General features: G+C 37.2%; 2 protein-coding genes across 4 annotated transcripts in view; one reads left to right on the plus strand and one right to left on the minus strand.

Annotated features, from left to right (window-relative positions):
• The window catches only part of DNAI7 (dynein axonemal intermediate chain 7), a 47,030-nt gene extending 42,042 nt beyond the window's left edge, over positions 1-4,988 (minus strand). Inside the window, exon 1 of the mRNA XM_090272930.1 lies at positions 4,927-4,988. Within this exon, the coding sequence (XP_090129056.1) occupies positions 4,927-4,929 (3 nt within the window). The 5' untranslated portion in view covers positions 4,930-4,988. The remainder of the gene's footprint in view (positions 1-4,926) is intronic.
• A 127-nt stretch (positions 4,989-5,115) lies between these two features.
• Positions 5,116-19,654, plus strand: ETFRF1 (electron transfer flavoprotein regulatory factor 1). 3 transcript variants are annotated; one of them, XM_090272937.1, is made up of 3 exons: positions 5,116-5,229; positions 17,531-17,619; positions 17,701-19,654. In XM_090272937.1, the coding sequence occupies exons 2-3, from the start codon at positions 17,569-17,571 to the stop codon at positions 17,920-17,922; spliced, it is 273 nt and encodes a 90-aa protein (XP_090129063.1). In that variant the 5' UTR covers positions 5,116-5,229; positions 17,531-17,568; the 3' UTR covers positions 17,923-19,654. The 3 variants fall into 3 exon arrangements, with proteins under 3 accessions (XP_090129063.1, XP_090129062.1, XP_090129061.1); XM_090272936.1 differs by having other exon boundaries at positions 5,117-5,211; XM_090272935.1 differs by having other exon boundaries at positions 5,117-5,207.
• The last annotated feature ends 371 nt before the right edge of the window (positions 19,655-20,025 follow it).

A 20,025-nucleotide genomic window follows, 5' to 3' on the forward strand; every position in this document is an offset into this window, starting at 1 on the left:
TTAGTACAAATGTATATCCTCATAACAGGCTACCTCAATTTTTATGATGAGCCAGATATGAGTTGATTCCATTTCTTTACACATTGTTTTAAGAAGATGCAATTTTAATCACCAGGACTCAAATTTTAGGCAACTAAAGCCTGTTTGTGAATAAAGTATTTCTAAATTAAAATAAGATTTAAAGTACTGCTATGATTATTAGGCCACCTTTTTGCCCATTCTTGCCCTGGAGGTACTTGGTAACCATTTTCAATATATTCAAATAAAATCAATTCAAATAAAAATATGCCACCATGGACAGGTGGCTCAGTTGGTTTGAATGTTGTCCTGTACACCAAAACATTGTGGGTTCAATTCCCAGTCAGGGCACACAGCTAGGTTGTGGGTTTCATCTTCAGTCAGGAAACATATGGGAGGCAACCAATTGATGTTCTCTCTCACATCAATTGTCTGTCGGTCTGTCTGATTGTCTGCCTCTATCCCTCCCCTCCCCACTTCCTTTCTTCCTCTCTCTAAAATTAATAAACGTATCAGGTGAGGATTAAGAAATATATATATATATATAATATATAACATATATTATATTACATAAAGTTCTGTAAAGTCTCTCCACAAGTTGTATTCCTAAAAGAGAATTCAAATATCAAAATTTCCTTAACAAATTAACTGGGAATAACTTAAGTGGAGTCATCTGTATATTTATCAATCTGTAAGGCAATTTCTCCCTATAATCTAATTAATGTTTTCTGCTATTTCATGTATTCTATGGAGAACAGTGGTTTCTAGGTGAAAAAAAAACATATTGATGTAAATGCAGTGATGGATCTTTCAAGAGTGCATCTGGTGTCCTAACCTTTTTTATAGTCCTGTACAATTTCCTAGCTTTTTCAATGAATAATACTAATTTAACATATGTGAAATTTCAAAGACAACTTTAAGGTCTATTTAAAAATATTAAACTCATTTACATTTTTACTAATACTCTTAATCCTATTAAAATCATTATTTTGAAAGTCTGGATATTTTATCAATAAATTATACTATGATAGATTTTTTTGGATCATCATTTAACAATAATTTCATGGGTGATATCACTAAAGAAAAATTATTAGCAGTCCCACAACTCCATACTACAATAGATAAGAAATACAGAATATCTCAAAACTTCTAATGCTGCATCTTACCACTTACAAGAAGACAAAAACAGTAAGTCCTTGGTGCCATGATTAAAGAAAGGTTTGCCAAAATCAATGTTTTGAATTGTCCATTAGTTTCATAGCCCAAGCCTAAGGGTAATAAACCACAGTAAGATTTAGAATGGATGAGAGATATATCTTGTTGTTATTATTATTATTATTATTATAAAACCAAAGGGTAATAATGTGAAAGGAGAGAATGCAATGGCAAAAGGCAGGACTTCAAGACTGTAGTTTTTCCCAGGAAAGGGTAAATATGGAAGTTGATGACCTAGAAATTGATTTTCATAAAGCTACCTATATTCTTGTACCCTTAGAAAACGTTTGTGTACCTCTGAGAGTCCTTACTTCTAAAAGTTGATTTATTTCAGTGTGAAGACTTTGATCTAGACTGCTGCAGTAGCTTTCTAACCAGTCCTCCTATTATATTCTGGCTTCTCTAGAGTGAATTTTCCACTGATTACTTATTTATTTATTTTTATTTTAAAATTTTTATTATTTTTTAAAAACATTTTATTTATTTTTAGAGAGAGGGGAAGGAACAGAGAGAAAGAAACATCAATGTGTGGTTGCCTCTCACACACTCCCAACTGGGGACATGGCCCACAACCCAGGCATGTGCCCTGACTGGGAATTGAACCCATGACCCTTTGGTTTGCAGACCAGCACTCAATCCACTGAGCCACAGAGAGGAAAAGGGAAAGAAAAAGAGAGGGAGAGAAATATCAATGTGAGAAAAAATCATTGATTGGTTGCTGTACTTGCCCCAATCCAGGCATGTGCCCTGTCAGGAAGGGAACTGGCAACCTCTGGCTCTGCAGGACACCCAACCAACTGAGCCACACTGGTCTGGGCTCCACTGACACTTTAAGAATGTACTATAAATCATATCATGTCACTCTTCTGCTTACAACTTTCCTAGGCTTCCCATTACCTTCAGAATAAACCCAAATATTTCTCCTTAGTCTTTTTGTTCTCGAACTGGGTCCTGCTTATCTCCCCCACCCAGAGCCCATGTTTTATCTTTCACTTTCTATTCTGGCCACTCTGGCATTCTCACAAGGTCACTCCCAACTTTGGGACTTCACGATAACTGTTTCTTCTGCCTAGAATGGTGATCCCTTAGGTAAGTATTGACTTAGTCCCTTGTTTCATCTAGGTCTCTTCTCAAATTTTACCTCTTCAATCACCATATATGCAACAGTATCAACACTCTCCACTACCACACATTTCTCACTGAAACCTTTGTTTTCTGCATATTCAAAGCTATCTGAATTATATTATTTCATCACTTTCCCTCCCTAGACAGAATGTAAACTTTATGAAATGAAACAACTCTCTCTAAAAGATATCTGCACCCTCATTATTTAAAATAGCCAAGCCATGGAAACAACTTCAGCGTTTATCCATCTATGAATGGATAAAGAAAAAGAAACTATGCAATAGAATATTATTCAGCCATAAAAAAAATAAGAAAATCTTGCTATTGCCAGAACTTGGATGAACCTTGAGGGCATTATGCTATGTGAAATAAGTCAGAGAAAGACATACACTGTATGATCTCACTTATATATAGAACCTAAAAAAGAAATCCAAACTCATAAAAACAGAGTAAATTGGTGATTGTCAAGGGCAGGAGATGGAGAAAGTGGGCAGATGCTGGGCAAGTGTATAAATTTCAGTTATGAGATGAATATGTTCTGGGGATCTAATGTACAGCATGGTGACTACAGTTAACAATACTGTATCGTATACTTGAAGCTGCTAAGACAAATCTTTAATGTTCTCACTACACACACACAGAAACATACACATACACACAATGCTAATTATATGAAGTGATAGATGTATTAACTGACCTTATTTTGGTAATCATTTCATAATATATACATACATAAAATCATCACAAAGATTATTCCATTACTTAAACAGCATTAATGTCTACAAAGTAAGCTTAGTAAATTCTGTAAACTATAAGAAACTAAAACATGTTTTAAAATTCAGTTTGTACAATGTCAGTGCTTATAAAATTATTTTGAGAAAATTTCTACCTACCTTCTTTGCTTTGGGACCCTAAATTTTGGAAACACAAAGGAATTAATAATTTTTTTTAAAATTCGGATATTTTAAACAAAAGTACCCTGATTATGTAAGATGTTAAAACAGAAGAAGCTGGGTAACGAGTGTAAGAGAAGTCTCTATACCATCTTGGCAACTATTCTGTAAATCTAAAATTATCTTAAAATAAAAAGTCTTAAAAAAAATTCAGACTAAACTAGAAGCAAGTCTAGGGAAAAAAGATAAAATAGTTCACTCGCTGAAGCATCTTTTATAAGTAAATTTTACACTTTTTCTTATGAAAATCATTCAATAATTCATGTTTAATGAAGTGCCCTATCACTAAACAGAGTACCAGTCAGTACGGCACTAGTTTAAAGGGCTCCAAAAAACAATAAACCATTGACTAAATATTGGTACTACTGTCAAGTTTGAAAGTGTTGGAATGATCTCATAAAAATTTCTTTCTGTGAAATTAGATTGCTTATTTTATAGAAAGAGAAGCAGTTATTTAAAGCAGGCAATACTATGATTAAATGATACTGTTCGGCAATATGTGGAAATTATTTTGGAAAGCACAGTACTTCAATAATTAATTACAAGTACTTTTCAGTTAGGCTACTTGTAATTTCCTGATCAGGCTCCTGTGTCCATTAGATTTCTGTTAAGGAATTTGTAAGAGATCATGTGACTATAAGATTATACATTTTCCACATTTGAAGGTTTATACAGGACAAATTACTGGCTCAAACCATAAGATTGTCACTGTATAAAATACAAATGTTAAAACTGACACAAAGCAGATTACATCTTCTTGAAAAGTTCATATATTTAGTTAATTCAGTAAATATTTATTAGTGATTTACATACAAGGCACTCTAAGATGCTGGAGAAATAAAGAATAGAAGAGACTTTACTCTCATAATTTTTAAAAATGAGTTTCACCTTTAGTACTATATTTGCTGTCAATCAACAGTTAACATACTTCCACTTTGAAATAAGTACTATAGAGCAGACTATATAAAAAGCATTGCCTCTGCACTCAAGTAGCCATATTTTAAAGATGGGCAAATTATCATCTCTCACTAGTGCTTTTAATGTGAAGCAGATTAGGGATAAGTATTGTACATATCCTCACCCCCTTGCAAATCATAAGAGCATCAGATAGTTGAGTAGTGCTCAAAGTTCAGAGGGCATAAGCACAAAGAATGAACTCTATATTTTCCAGTAATTAATGAATTAAATAATTAATTACACTTCCACTTCCTCTGGTTGTAAGAAAAATGGGAAAAGAGATTATCTCATAGCTACATGTTGGCTTGTGCTCTTGCAGAAGACAGCTGAGTGCAGAAAAAAACTGAGAAGCTTCATCATACTTAAGGCTGAGTATATTGAATCTAAAAAACAATATTACCACTAGGTTGAGGCCAATTTTTAAACCTAGCAGCAGTGAGAGATTAGGACACCATCTGACCTGTCCGCCGGATAGTGCACACTGCACAGGGAGGCCACGGATCAGGAGAAGGCCTTTCCCCCAACAGGGGTATGTGTTCTTTACTAAACTGACCGGCTCCCCTCTAAAATAAAACAGGCTCTTATTACATCATTTAACACCAGTGAAGGAGATTCAGTGCTTGCGCCTTAACCTGGTTACCCCACTTTCCTGGCTCACCATGCTGAACAAAGCACGACCTCAGTGGTCTGTCTGCAAAAGTCAAGCTGAGTTGTGTGGACAGACGCTCTTGGGTTGTCTGGACGACAAGCCCCGCCCACTTGCGCCCAAGAAAACCACGCATCCTCCCGTACCAGCCGGCGCAGTCGCTCTGGGTTTTTCCGGATAGCGCCCCGCCCCTCCCCTGACAGGTTGCCCCACCCCTCCCGTCGTGCTTCCTTAGTTTACCAACGCAGGAGTGGAAGCCGTCTGAAATTTTTACGGCGGTGGAGTGCCAGGAAGTGCGTGAGTGCAGCTACCGGGGTATTTTGTTCTGTTTTGCGGATCCTGGGGTCTAGAGATGGTGAAGTATTCTCTGGACGAGGATATTCTCAGTGTGTGTGAAAGGGTTTCTGAGGGTCTTCTGACATTGACAGTCTGTCCCTCATTATTTCCCTGGAGTGTGTTGGGCGAAGATTCTTTCTGAGGGTTTCCAGAAGGAAAGGGGCCACCCTAGCTACGCGATTGGGTCCAGTGATGACTCCATCGGCTGCCTGGTGACGGGCTCAGTTGGCAATTTAGATAAAGAGGTAAATTGGCTCCAGTGGCTTGGTTATTTTTAAATGAATGACCTTCGGACTCTTCTCCTTGCACACGGTTCTATTTATTTCCTGTGCAAGGTGTGTGCCGTTTTTTCTAAGAGCCGCTGTAAACAAGAACTGGAAAGGATCTGAAGCAATTCCTGGGCAAAGTTATTTCTTACGGTTGAAGGTCACTGAGGCCCAGCAAGGTTCATTAAGTTATTTGCCCAAGGTAAAAATTGTAATAACCAGTAGCACAACCTTTAGAATTTGTCTCCTCCCCAAATGAAGAAACACTGGCAACTACTCCAACAGGAAACTGGAAGAAAATAGTGATTTAAGAAGTTAAGCTCCTTCCAAAGCCGAACTGATTTTTCCATGATTTTAGGACCCTAAACCCTATTTTAGTATAACATAACAGGAAATACTTTAAAATTATTAGCACTATTTCTCATCTCTGAATTCTAATTTTATAATGCTCTATCCAAACGTCATTGATTAAATGTGTTATTAATAAATATTACTGAGCTAGTCTTTGTGGGCTACAGTGTTATTATCCCCATTGTAACAGAAATCCAGGTTGTGTAATATTTATGATATCCCACCTCCAAATCCCTAGTAGTAAGATAAACACATTAATGTCGACTTCATATACACCTAAAGCCATTTGGTATGGAAGTAAACTTTTGCTTTAAATTATTTTTCAGCCAGAATACTGTTTATGATACAAAGCCTCAGTCCACTCCACTAGGACTGATGGGGGAAAGGAGGCGTTAGTTCCCAATTACCTTAAAATTGTGGGCCTCTATGGGGAAGGACTTGCTCAAGTTCACACTCATTGAGGAGGAATTGCTATGGATGTGATAGAACAGGCTGGGGTGTGTTCTAGGAGTCTTTGTGCTATAAGAGATTATGCCAGTGAGTGTGGTTCTCTAGTACTTCTCTTGCAAGCTGCATAAAGAGTAAGAAGGCCCTGTTCTCTTCACCTTCAGACAGTTGTAGTACCTACCTGTTTTGAACATACATGACCATCTCCCTTCAACTTATATTATCTGGCTTCTAGATAGTATTAGAACAAACTGTATGCTAGCCTTTGAAGGCAAAATCTCTTGCTGCCTATCTCTTTGATTACATATCCTTTGGTGCTGGCACGTGTGTTGGAACAAGTTTTTGTGTGAAGCTTTTTAGGTTTAACTAGTTTGGGGAAATGTGTTTTGTCTGTTTAAGTCTACTAGAACCCAATAAATAATAACATTGCAATGCCTCCCATTGCCAGTTTTCTTTTCACCTTTTATTGCCATCGAACTTTATGGGGAAGAGTGATTAACAACAGCTCTGAGTGCCATAATCCCGAGTAAAATGACAATTCTTACTTAACCCAGGACTGGAGTTAAGCCTTAACTTGTTAGGCCAAAGTCACTAGAAGAAAAGCTGTCACTGGGGATTGTTCCCCTCACCCTTTTCCTACCACGCACATCCACATTCTCAGGATGATGGGGGACTTCTTTTAGTCCCCAACTTATTTGACTTTTTACAAATAAGAGAAATCTGCATGACTTCATACACAGTTCAGGAGCAGTCCCGGGTCCCTACTGCACTTAAATTGTTCAACAATTGCAAACCCAAGAACTGTTTCTCTCAAAGGCTAAAATAAGCCTAACTGCCTGAATGTCAACATACAATCATAAAAAATAAACTGCTTTAATCTGTTTAAGTTAACATGTCCAAAATTGGGACAAATTTACCTTAGCCACATCAGCTACTTTTTTTGCTGGGCATATCTTGTATTATGCATAAGTTGTAAAAAGAACAACAGCTAAAAATGTACAATTTAAGCCACATCTATAAAAGCTTCTGCAAATTTACAAGTTGTGAATTAAATAAAATTATGCTGTTTCCCAGGAATTAAAACTATAATTTGCAATTTGAAATTATATCTATGTAGATTTAATTCAGAATTATTTTAAAAGCACATGGTTCTTTTTTTAAAAATTTTGCTGAGTTTATCTTGGCTTTGTACTATATTTATTTATTATTCTTATTTACTCTATTGCAATTGTCCCAATTTTCCCCCTTTTCCCTCCTCCATCCAGCCCACCCCTTGTTCCCACACAGTTGTCCATGTCCATGAATCATTCATACATGTTCTTTGCCTAATCCCTTCACCTTCTTTCCATAGCCCACCCCCCCACCTTTCCCTTTTCCTCTGGCAATGTCAGTCTGTTCCCTGTTTCCATGTCTGTGGTTCTATTTTGTTCATTAGATTCCTCTTATAAGTAAGATCATATAGTATTTGTCTTTCACCGACTGGTGTATTTCACTTAGCATAATAGACTCCAGTTCCACCCATGCTGCCGGAAAGGGTAGGAATTCCTTCTTCTTTCTTTCTGCTGTGTAGTATTCCATTGTGTAAATGTACCACAGTTTTTTAATCCATTCATCTACTGATGGTCACTAAGGCTGTTTCCAGCACTTGGCTACTGTATTGCAGTCTGTCCAGAAAAAGTCCAGCCATCGTTAATATAATGAGAACACTCTGTGTGACATGGATGTAACCTGGGAGCCAAGGAGAGTGGACTGAAATGAGGGTGCATGAACAATGATGACTTCACTGTACTAGTCAGTGGGGGCAGTAAATGCTGTTGAGTGAACATGTGTACTGTGTGGGCATCACATTACAAATGACTGAGCAAGCACAGCAATGAATCTGCATCAAATTTTGCGTTAAGCTTAAACATTCCTGCATGGAAACTATTCAGATGATTCAGAACGCTTTTGGGAACAATGCAATGAGTGCAGTGCAACTAAAAGTGCGGCACAAACATTTCAAAGATGGTTGAGAATCTGTTAATCTGTTAAAAGTGATCCACATTCTAGAAGGCCTGCAGCAAGCAGAACACCTGAGAATGTTCAAAGTGTATGGGCTCTAGTCAACAAAGATCGGCACCTGACAGTGCAAAGCTGACCTGGGGATTCCAAAAACTACCATTTCCAAAATTTCGATGCAGGATCTTGGCATGAAACATGTGGCAAAACTCGTTCCGCAGCTTCTGCTACCAGAGCAGAAGGAACATCATGCTGCAGTTGCTAATGACTTGATTCAAACCATTACCGATGAACCAGATTTCCTCAAGAAAGTCAATAACTTGGAAGGTGACTGAGGAGTCTACAATGTTTCTTGTATCTTCTTCAATAAATGTCTAATTTTCATAGTACAAGGCTGGATACAGACCTAGTATAGCACTTGCTGTGAACATAGGGGTGCATAAGTTCTTTTGAATTGGTGTTTTGGGATTCTTAGGGTATAGTCCAAGCAGTGAACTCTGGCTCTAAAGGAAGTTCCATTTTTAGTTTTTTGAGGAAATTCCATACTGTTTTCCACAGAGGCTGCACCAGTCTGCATTCCCACCAACAGTGCACTAGGGTTCCCTTTTCTCCACGCCAGCACGTGTTGTTGATTTGTTGAAGATGATCATTCTGACCGCTGTGAGGTGGTATCTCATTGTGGTTTTAATTTGCATCTCTCTGATGGCTAGTGATGTTGAGCATTTTTTCAAATGTCTGTGGACCCTCTGTATGTCCTCCTTGGAGAAGTGTCTATTCAGATCCTTTGCCCATTTTTTCATTGGATTGTCTTCCTGGTATTGAATTGTGTGAGTTCTTTATATATTTTGGAGATTAAACCCTTGTCCCAGGTGTCATTGGCAAACATGTTCTCCCACATAGTCAGTCCCTTTTCATTTTGGTTTCTTTAGCCGTGCAGATTTTTAATTTGATGTAGTCGTCTTTGTTTATTTTTTCCTTTATTTCCCTTGCCCTGGGAGATATGTCAGCAAAAATACTGCTACGTAGGATATCTGAAATTTTCTTGCTTATGTTTTCCATTAGGACTTTTATGGTATCACGACTTATACTAAAGCTTTTTATCCATTTTAGTTTATTCTGGTGCATGGTGGAAGTTGGTGGTCTAGTTTCATTTTTTTGCACGACCCAATCCAGATCTCCCAACACCATTTATTAAAGAGTCTATTTTTTCTGCATTGTATGTTTATGCCCCCTTTGTCTAACCATAGTAACATGGGTTTATTTCTGGGCTCTCTATTCTGTTCCAGTGATCTATATGTTTATTCTTATGCCAGTATCAAACTGTTTTGATTACAGTGGCCTTGAAGTATAGTTTGATATCAGGTATTGTGATCCTTCCAACTTTGTTATTCTCAAGTTTGCTGATGCTAGCCGGGGTCTTTTTTGGTTCCATATAAATTTTTGAAATATTTGTTCTAGATCTGTGAAATATGCCATTGGTATTTTAATAGGAATTGCATTAAATCTATAGATTGCTTTGGGTAGTATGGACATTTTAATGATATTAATTCTTCCATTCCTTGAACAGGGTATATGCTTCCATTTGTTTGTATCTTTCTTGATTTCTTTCTTCAGTGTTTTAGTTTTCCAAGCACAGGTCTTTTACCTCCTTTGTTAAATCCTTGATTGTCAGACTTCCACACAATTCAATTTTCTGACAATTATGGGTGATACTTGTTTTGTAGTGTAGCTATATTTTTTGCTATAGTTGTGCACAGAGGTGAGACATGTTTACTTACTCCTCTGTCTTGACTGAAAGTCCTAATATTTTTAATGTATTGTTGGATTTGGTTTGCTAGTATTTTGTTGAGAATTTTAGCATCTATGTTCATCAGAAATACTGGCTGTAATTTTCATTCTTTGCTGTGTCTTTACCTGGTTTGGGGATTAGGATAATACTGGCCTCATAAAAAGTGATTGGGAGTCTTCCCTTTTCTTGAATTTTTTGGAATAGTTTGACGAGAGGTGTTAATTCTTCTTTGAATATTTGGTAAAATTCAACTAATGTGTCGGTAGTCTCTTGATTATTGCTTCAATTTTGCTAGTTGTTATTGGTCTAATCAAGTTTTCTGCTTCTTCCTCATTCACTTCTGGAAGATTGTATGACTCTAGAAAATTTTCTATTTTATCAAGGTTGTCCAAATTCTTTGGCATATAGTTGTTCATGGTAATTTCTTACAATGCTTTGCATTTCTGTGGTATCAGTTGTTACTTCTCTTTCATTTCTGATTTATTTGCGTCCTCTTTCTTTCTATTTTTCTTGATCAGTCTGCTTAACATTTTGTCAATTTTGTTTATCTTTTCAAAGAACCAGCTCTTGGATTCATTGATCCTTTTTTTGTTTGTTTTTTCTTTTCTAGGTCATTTAATTCAGCTCTGATCTTGATAATTTCCTTCCTTCTGCTTGCTCTGGGTTTGTTTGTTGTTGTTGTTGTTTCTCTAGTTCTTTTAGATGTAGGGTTAAGTTTGTTTGTTTGAGATTTTTCTGTCTTCTTTTTGTAGGCCCGAATTGCTATGAACTTCCCTCTCAGGACTGCCTTCACTGTGCCCCATAGGTTTTGGTTTGTGTGTTTATATTCATTTGTTTCCAGATACTTTTTGATTTATTCCTGGACCTATTGTTAACACATTCATTATTTAATAACATGTTATTCAGCTGCCATATATTTTAATGTTTTTAAGGTTTTTTTCTTAAGGTTGGCCTATAGTTTCAAGCAGTCATAATCTGAGAAGTAGCTTGGTGTTATTTCAATTTTCTTGAATTTGTTAAAGCTTGTTTTGTGTCCTACCATTTGGTCCATCATTGAGAATGACCCATGGGTATTTGAGGAGAATGTATATTTTGCTTCCATGGGGTGAAATGTTCTATAAATATCAATTAAGTCTATTTGATCTCGAGTGTCATTCAATTCTGCAATATTTTTCTTAATTTTTTTGTTTGGAAGATCTATCCATTGTTGACAAAGGGGTGTTAAGATCCCCTACAATGAGTGTATTACTGTCTATCTCTTCCTTAAAGTCCTCCAATATTTTCTTTATGTATATAGGTGCATCTCTATTGCGTGTATATGTTTATAAGAATTATATCCTGTTGTTGGACTACTCCCTTAAGTATTATGCAGTGACCTCCTTTGTTTCTTGTTATGGCCTGTTTTTGAAGTCTGTTTTGTCTGATATAAATATTGCTACCCCTGCTTTTTTTTCACATCCATTTGTATGGAATATTTTTTCCATCCCTTCACTTTAGGCCTGTGTATATCATTTGTTCTGAGGTGGGTCTCTTGTAGAAAGCATAATATGCAGGTTGTGTTTTCTTATCCATTCAGCTACCTTATGTATTTTGATTGGAGCATTTAATCCGTTTATATTTAAGGTTATTATTTATAGGTACTTGTTCATTGCCATCTTCCCTTTGTACCTGTGTTCCTATTTCTTCTTTTTAAAGTAGTCTCTTTATACCCTGGCTGCTGTGGCTCAGTGGATTGAACATCGGCCTGCGAGCCAAGTGTCACTGGTTCGATTCCCAGTCAGGGCACATGACTAGGTTGCACGTCAGGTACCCAGTTGGGGGCGCAAGTGAGAGGCAACTGCACAGTGATGTTTCTCTCCCTCTCTTTCTCCTTTCCCCTCTCTCTACAAATAAATTTAAAAAAATGAAATAAAAAGATGTGAACTTTAAAAAAATAAAAAAATAAAGTAGTCTCTTTAGCATCTCTTGCAGTATTGGCTTGGCAGAGGTGTACTCCTTCAGCCTTCTTTTGTCTGGTAAGCTTTTTATTTTGCCTTCCATTTTAAGGAGCCTTGCTGGATAGAATAGTCTTGGTTGTAGATCCTTGCTTTTTACTGCCTGGAATATTTCATGACAATTCCTCTGGCATGTAGTGTTTCTGTTGAGAAATCAGTTGATAGCCATTTTGGAGCTCCCTTGTATGTTACTAGCTGTTTCTCCCTTGCTGCCTTTAAGATTCTCTGTCTTTAAATTTTGCCATTTTGATTGTAATGTATCTTGGTATGGGTCTCTTTGGGTTCATCTTGATTAGGGCCCTCTGTGCTTCCTGGACTTGCATGACATTTTCCCTTGCCAAGTTAGAGAAATTTTCTGATATTTTTTCAAACAGGTTTTCTATTCCTTGCTCCTTTTTTATCTCCTTCTAGTATCCCTATGATGTGAATATTGTTACATTTCATGTTGTTCCAAAGCTCCCTTAAACTATCCTTATTCTTTCTGAGACTTTTTTCATTTTGTTGCTCTGACTGGGTGTTTTTTTCTACTTTGACTTCCAGTTCTCTGATCTGATCCTTTGCTTCATCTAGCCTGCTTTTAATTCCTTCTAGTGTGTTTTTCTTTTCAGATATTGCATTCTTAATTTCCTTCTGATTCTTATTTAAGGTTTGTCATTTTTCATGCTGATTAAGGTCCCACTAAGTTCCTTATAGTTCTCACAAAGTTCCTTGAGCATCCTTGTAACCATTACTTTGAACTCTATGTCTGATAAATTGCTTGCCTCAATTTCACTTAGCTCTTTTTCTGGAGATTCCACCTTTTCTTTCATTTGGGTGTTGTTTCTTTGTCTCTTCATTTTAGTTGTTTCTTTGTCTCTATGTATTGGATTTTTTTTGCTTTGACTCTGTCTTGTGGAGTGGCCTTGTGTGTTAGGAGTCCTGTGGGACCCTCATTCTGATTATGTTGCTGTCTCCTTGGCAAGGGTTAAGATGCAGGATGGGAGAAAAGAAAAACAAAGCAGAACACCAGTAAATTAAAAATAATACCAAAAATAAGTTGTTGAGTGGAGCAAACAGGATTTCAGAGGTTGGAGTGAGGGAATTTCCAGAGGGTGGGTAGAGCAGTATCCCACAGGGCAAGGTAATTGATTTTCCCCTGGAAAGGGCTAGCTCTAAGAAAGATGGCTGCTGTGTAGCCCAGGTATATCCAGGTCCTGAAAATCCCACAGCCACTCCCCCAAGACTTCACAGTGGGTACCTCCCACTCCAGACTCACCTCACACAACTCAGGTCTGCACCATCCTCCCTTTGCTGGGGCCCAAGCTGGGTAGCCACAAACACAACCTGTACTTTACCTCTTTAAGGAAAAAAAAAATAGATGGTGATTTCCTCTCCAGCAGTTTTCATCTCTCCCCAGAGCAGAGAGCCCCTCATGGTGCAGACTCCTTGATCTCCTGATCTGGGTGCTTTAGGAACGTCCTTGTGTGAGTTATGTGGACTCTCCTGTTGCATTTGGGTCCTGATTTTCATTCACATGTTCACTGGGGGGAACTTGAACCCGTCTGGCTAAAGGGCTCAACCCCTACCATGCTCGCATCTGCCTTGTGAGGGCTTCTTGGTGTGGGTTGGATGCACAGTCGGGGCACATACAGGAAACCACCTATTGACGCTTCTCACTCCGACGCCTCTCCCCCCTTTCCCAAATCAATAGATTGTATCCTGTGTGCACTGTCTTCTCTTAAGTCTCATACCATCCTGGTGGGATAGGGGAGGGAAGGGAAGAGTCAAGCAGCAAAACTATAACATGAGACAGTGGCAGGGTGTTCGCGCTGCTCCCTCCAGTGCGTCTCAGCCTCGGACTCCCGCCGCTGTGCTCCCGCGGCGATCTCTGCCACCAGCACTGCCACCCCGGCTGCCTCCCTGTCCCAGGTGTTCCTAGCTCCTCAGCCGATCCACAGCCTCCTCAGTCAGACTTTGTCCTGTTCTTGGTTTCAGCAGCACCCACAGCTAGGGAGGCTACAGCTCCCTCCCCTGCAAGTACCGCAGCCCTCTGCACCCTGGCTCCTGCCGGTGGCGGGGTGCACAGCCTGGCCGGGCAGGCATGGAAATCACAAAAGCAAGGCTGGGCGCCCAGGTGCAGCCACTCTAGCAGCTTCTTCCCAAGGAGGACATTGCAAATTCCACAAAACGGCTGTGCTCCAAATCTGCGAGCCAGAAGTATGGGGCTGGGCGTGGTTATGGCAGGGGACCCGGCCCCCAAGTGCGCTTGTGGACGGACAGGCGCTTGCACACACACCCGTACACACGCACTCACACATACTCTCAGAAACACTCAGCTGGATTTTCGAGCTATTGCGCTGAGGTTTAGCTGCAAGACCAGGCCGGGGCTGGGAGCACGTGGATGGAGCTTCCAGCTACTCTGCAGCCATCTTGTAACCAACCCTAAAAGCACATGGTTCTTGAGTCTTCTTCGGTAAAATTAAATGGCATTGGAAAATGGCTCTCAGCCAAACAAGAAAAAGGTTTAAAAAAGTGAAATTAGGTGTTAATATAGCGGGTTAAATATACCCATCTAATTTCACTCCCTCCCAAAACTCCACTAACTTTTCAGTAAAGGGATATAAAAATAAATTGGAAAAAGGCGATGATAATAAGACTCTGGAAGCTACAGAGTAGGTGAATGTGACTTAGCACAATTTATACAGCATCATTTTCGAAAACCACTGGAGGAAGGCCATTGGAACTGGAAATGAAAAATGAAGTAAAGAGAATTAAGTGAAAGCTAGTTAAGAAACATTTCTAAGTGACTATACCCCCTCCCTCTCACAGAAGACTGGAGGTTTATTTGTGTACAAAATAGTACTAGTCTCTGGACTGGGGTGTCTTTAGTCATACTAAGTCCATGAGAACCACAGTGACAATAAATTAATTCAATTTGGGTATACATAATATGGAGGCAAGGCCCCTGTTCCTCTTCCACTTTTTCACGTTGAATAGGCAAATCCTCAGATTGGAAGACTCTTCTCTTCCAATCTTGGGCTGGGGACTCTGACCAGCCCAAGAGGAAAGATCTGAGATTGACATCAGAGGTTCTCCAATAAAGGGCCCACTCAGATCACCCTAAGTGAAGCTCAGTCTGCAAATTGCAACCACGTATGTAGACCTTCTAAAATGCACTTTTTGGTCTTTCACTTCTAAGAGTAAAGGTTTACCAGTCTTTGGAGGAAAGCTCACAAATGCAGCAAAAGCAAGCAGAAAAGGAGCAACTTGAAGGAAAAGAACAGAACACTGAAAGAAAGCTAATATGAATGAACTCAAAGGAAAATTATTCTGCTACATAGTATGCTTGTTATGTGAATTAGCTCATAAATTAGTAAAAAAAAAAAGGATTATACAAGTTTTAACATGGAAGTAATGTGATTTATGAACTTTGGCAAGAAATGAAAAAGTCTTCACATAGTTGCTGTACTGCCAGCAGAAGTCATTCAGGTATAGTTTCTAAAATTTTAAAACAAGTGCTTACACACAGGGCTCCTTCCCCAGAGAAGCATAACCCATTTTATGCAACTGATTGGTGGCAGATTGAATAACCTACCCTGACCACTAAGTGGCAGCCTAGTGGTTAGGTAGACCTCTACTCCCATGGGTACCTCAGTATCTCTCAACCCTACTCTTATCATTTTAAAAGTTCACTGAGATATAATCGACATAGAATAAACTATACTTATTTAAATTATAAATACAATTTGATAAATGTGACATATGCATGCATTTAGGAAACCATCACCACAATCATGATAAACATCCATCATCCCTGAAGATTTACTTGTTTCTTTTGATCCCTAGTCCCCAGCCCCTGACTCCCATTCCCAGCCTACCCTATTAGTTTTGAGCATTTTAAACATCTCTGTGAGTCTGCAGCTAGGCACAGGGCAATCCAAGTGGTCCACATTAGCTCTCCAGGTACCAATTTCTGTTTATTATTTGTTTAGTTTGATTTGAGTGGTCTGTCCCAAACCAATCTCCCCCATAAGCCTTGTTATTTTGCAAGAGGAAAGGTTTTTCAGGAATACATCTATGTAGTCTCAAAGTACTTCCCACAAAATACATACTACAAAGGGAAAAATAAGAGTAACTTTACAGTGGAGAATCCAAACACCACTTTAATGATCAAAATTAACATTAACTGTAACAGAACAAATTGGAATTGCAGTAAAATGAACAAACCATCATGTCTGTATTATTTCTGCCCAAACTTCACAACCTGAATCTAGCCATGAGTTGACATCAAAATGAGACCTATTCTACAAAATAAATGAGCAGTGTGCCATTTTGAGTCTGATCCTTTTGCTATAAAATATAAAGGGCATCTTTAAGACAATTGCTAGAACATGAAGAGGTTGTGGATCAGATGGAAGTAATGCAGCACTATTAACTTCCTGATGCTGATGGTTTTACTGTCAGAAAATGTCCTTGTTCATAGAAAATACACTCAGTGTGGTAGCAACTAAGTCATCGGTACCTATAAGCACTTAAAATGTAGCTAGCATGACACATTGAAATAGTATTTTATATATAAAAATGTTATTAAAATTTTATTTTTTAATATGGAAAATGTAAAATTTTGTAGGTGGTTGATATATTTCTGTTGGATGGCTATGCAAAGTATTCAAGTGGATCGGACAGCATGTTAGCAACTTATCAAATAGTTCAGGGGGAAAACAGCAGTAGTATGTTGCAACTTTTCTGCAAGATTGAAATTATTTCAAAAGAAAAATTAATGAGAAACAAAGTATAAAAACACTTTGGTAGGTCATTGGGAAAATGGGAATTAGAGAATTTTAAAGGAGGTTGTAAATGACATTAACATTTACTTTGGGCCTGCTTATGATGTTAGGAATTTTATGACTTAATCCCCACAATTATAACAAGTATTGTGAATTATTTTCAATGTTTAGTTTGTCACGGTGCATTTAAGGAACTGTCTCCCATGCAGCACTAACGAATTACACATAAGGAAGTATAATCTGTCCCACTGAATACTGCCTACTAATGTAAATTCACTTGGGTAGTTTCATTGACCTCTCTGCCACCCATCTTCTTGCCCACCTACCATTAATTATGAGCCTCCTGACTCACACAGCCAGTTTCTCCTATTCTTTTAGCCTTTCTTAGGATATCACCCTTCTAGACTTGGCCAGCCAGAATAAATACAGTCTTCCTTTTGATAAGGAAATTTGCTTACTCTGTCTCATTCAGGAGATGTTAGTTCTGTGAGAGCAGGTATCTTATCTGACCAGTGGTCATAGCTGTATCCCAGTGCCTGGAACATAAAAGTGCTGAAAGTAATAATGAAATTTTTTTTAAAAATTAGCATTTCCCCAAAATGTAAAATCTTTTTTCTATGCTTCTTTTTTGACAATAGTTATTTGCAAAGACACTTTTCTTTCCTTTAGGTATGCTTATGTATAAAAGTGGATATTTTTCATGATAAATGAAAATGGCCAATACTTTAAGAGGGGAAGTACTGAATCTTTATAAGAATGTAAGTAATTATGCTGCCAACTTTATAAATGTTATTATATGACATGGATTGTTTAGAAATATGTAATCTTTGTTTTTTAAGCTGCTGTACCTGGGACGAGACTATCCAAAAGGAGCAGACTATTTTAAAAGGCGTCTGAAGAATGCTTTCCTTAAAAACAAAGATGTGAAGGACCCAGAGAAGATCAAAGAACTTATTGGACGGGGTGAATTTGTAATGAAGGAGCTAGAAGCCTTATACTTTCTCAGGAAATACAGAGCTATGAAACAACGCTATTGTTCAGAAACCAAGGAAACTAACTGATCATTACTATAATTGACTGAAAGCCAGTGCCATCTTTTTATGTTTAACAAATATAAAAATAATTCTAACTTAAAATGTCAATATACACATCATGTAAAAAATACTTAAGCTGCCTTACTGAACTGAAAATAGGTTTCAACTTCATTCTGAGCTTTATCAGCAATCCTTTATGTATGATTGATACTAAAATAGAAACTTAGCTACATAATGTTGCCAACTAGATTATAAATTAATGAGCACCTAATTTCGAATGAAAAAAATAACATACTTAAAAGTTTCAACTTAATAGGTTTTTGCCAATTATTCTTAGCCCATTTCTCCATTTTACTGACAGTGCCACTTAATTCACATGTAAACAGACAAAATAATTTCTTGAACACTTATTCTCTTAATTTTTGAAGGAGTACCTTATTTTTTACTCCATTTGTTACATTAGCAAGGTTCACTAAAAATCAAATAGCACCTGGTCATGATTTTAGTGCAGTTATAGAAATAATAATATATATGAAGATTACTTCAGATCTTGAAATAGCCTGCCAATGACTGGCATTTCATACATACCTATTCAATATTTCCATTATTTTGCTGCTAGCTCCCTTTAGGCCTTAAAACAAATCACCTGTTGTGTATCAATTACCTTCTTTGATAAAAAGTAATAAATAATGTTATTTTCTGTCATAAAGGCAGGTCTGTTTTGTACCTACTTCTAAATGATTTAACATGGCAAAGGACTTAAACCTAAGATGGTCTTAAGCTTAACCAGACTCAAACCTTTACATAATGTTCATAGCATCTTTCATAAATAAAGAGTACTGCTAACTTACAAGCTGCAAAAAAAAAAAAAGAAAATTTACTAATACACTATAGTGTCTGTGGCTTACAAACTACTCCATGTCAATTGTGGGGCAAATGTTTCAAATTTCTATCAAGAAATACACACTATCATAGTCACCATAACTATTTTTATTACATTACAATAATTAGGAGCAGTACAGTTCATGACAAAAATATTACAAATTTCAGATCACTTCACAGCACATACTCCTATAAACATTTAAAAGTTAATTTTAATTAAAAGAGTGGTCATTTTTAAATGTAATGTTTGATATGACCAACATTCCTAGGTCAGCGCAACCAAATGATGGAAAACAACTGGATCACACTGCGTATGTCCCACAAAAAAAAGCACAATGTACAAAATGTGCATGTTTCAGTTTACACTATACAAAAATAGTTAAAATACATTCCAGGTAAACATGTTACATTAAGAAATAGTACTAGTAAGAAATTGGCACTCAAAGGAAAAATGCAAAAGTATTTTCAACATGAAAACACAAGACAGTGGAACTGGATACTTTTGGATAAAACATTACATAACCCATTTAGCTCTGGGGAGGGGGACCCTCTGTAATGGACATTTCTGTAGGTAACAACTTTGTTTTCACTAAATTCATCTAAATTACCTAGCATCATCCCAAACAGGCACTTAAAACTATTAAACTAAAAGATGTATTCATCTAGTTATAACTATGTTTTAAGAACTGATGTGAATATATCTTTAGAATGTAATTTTCATTTTCTGAAGGAATTTGCAGCTACCAGGTATATGCTGTTCAATTTATCAAAGCAGATTTCATGCTACCCAATATTAACACAGAATTTATTAAATATAAATTCAGTTTTATTGTAACTGATAGGTTTTTAAAACCATTAGTACATAATTATCAAGAAATTACTACTTTTTGACAAATGTAAATGACAGTTTTTATTGCCTACAAAAAACTGTGTATATATTGTTTAGAAAAAAATAACAAGAAAAAAAGTCACTGGAATACAAATGAGATGAATTGGTGCAAACTGCAACTTAACATGCCTCACAAGATTTCTTTACATTATATATTAGGACAAAATTGTGCAATGGTGGCAAAGGTTTTGATCACCTATGAAAGTTAGGTTTTAAATGCCTATGCAGTGTGACTCAGTTAAAATAGAGCCTAGAATTACCAATTGGGAATATTCACTCAAATTATACTACATACTTCTGCTATATTCTTCCACAAACATGTTAAAATCTAAGACTATGTAATTTAGCATTTCTTTCAA

This window comes from Furipterus horrens, unplaced genomic scaffold (genome assembly GCF_987537825.1).
Source record: "Furipterus horrens unplaced genomic scaffold, mFurHor1.1.pri manual_scaffold_4, whole genome shotgun sequence".
Classification (NCBI taxonomy): Eukaryota; Metazoa; Chordata; class Mammalia; order Chiroptera; family Furipteridae; genus Furipterus; species Furipterus horrens.

What these genes read in the sequence shown, in the direction of transcription:
- ETFRF1 (XM_090272937.1), top strand. Translation starts at nt 17,569, where the DNA reads ATGAAAATGGCCAATACTTTAAGAGGGGAAGTACTGAATCTTTATAAG. An exon ending in TACTGAATCTTTATAAGAAT is followed by an intron (nt 17,620 to 17,700) that starts GTAAGTAATTAT and finishes TTGTTTTTTAAG; the next exon opens with CTGCTGTACCTGGGACGAGA.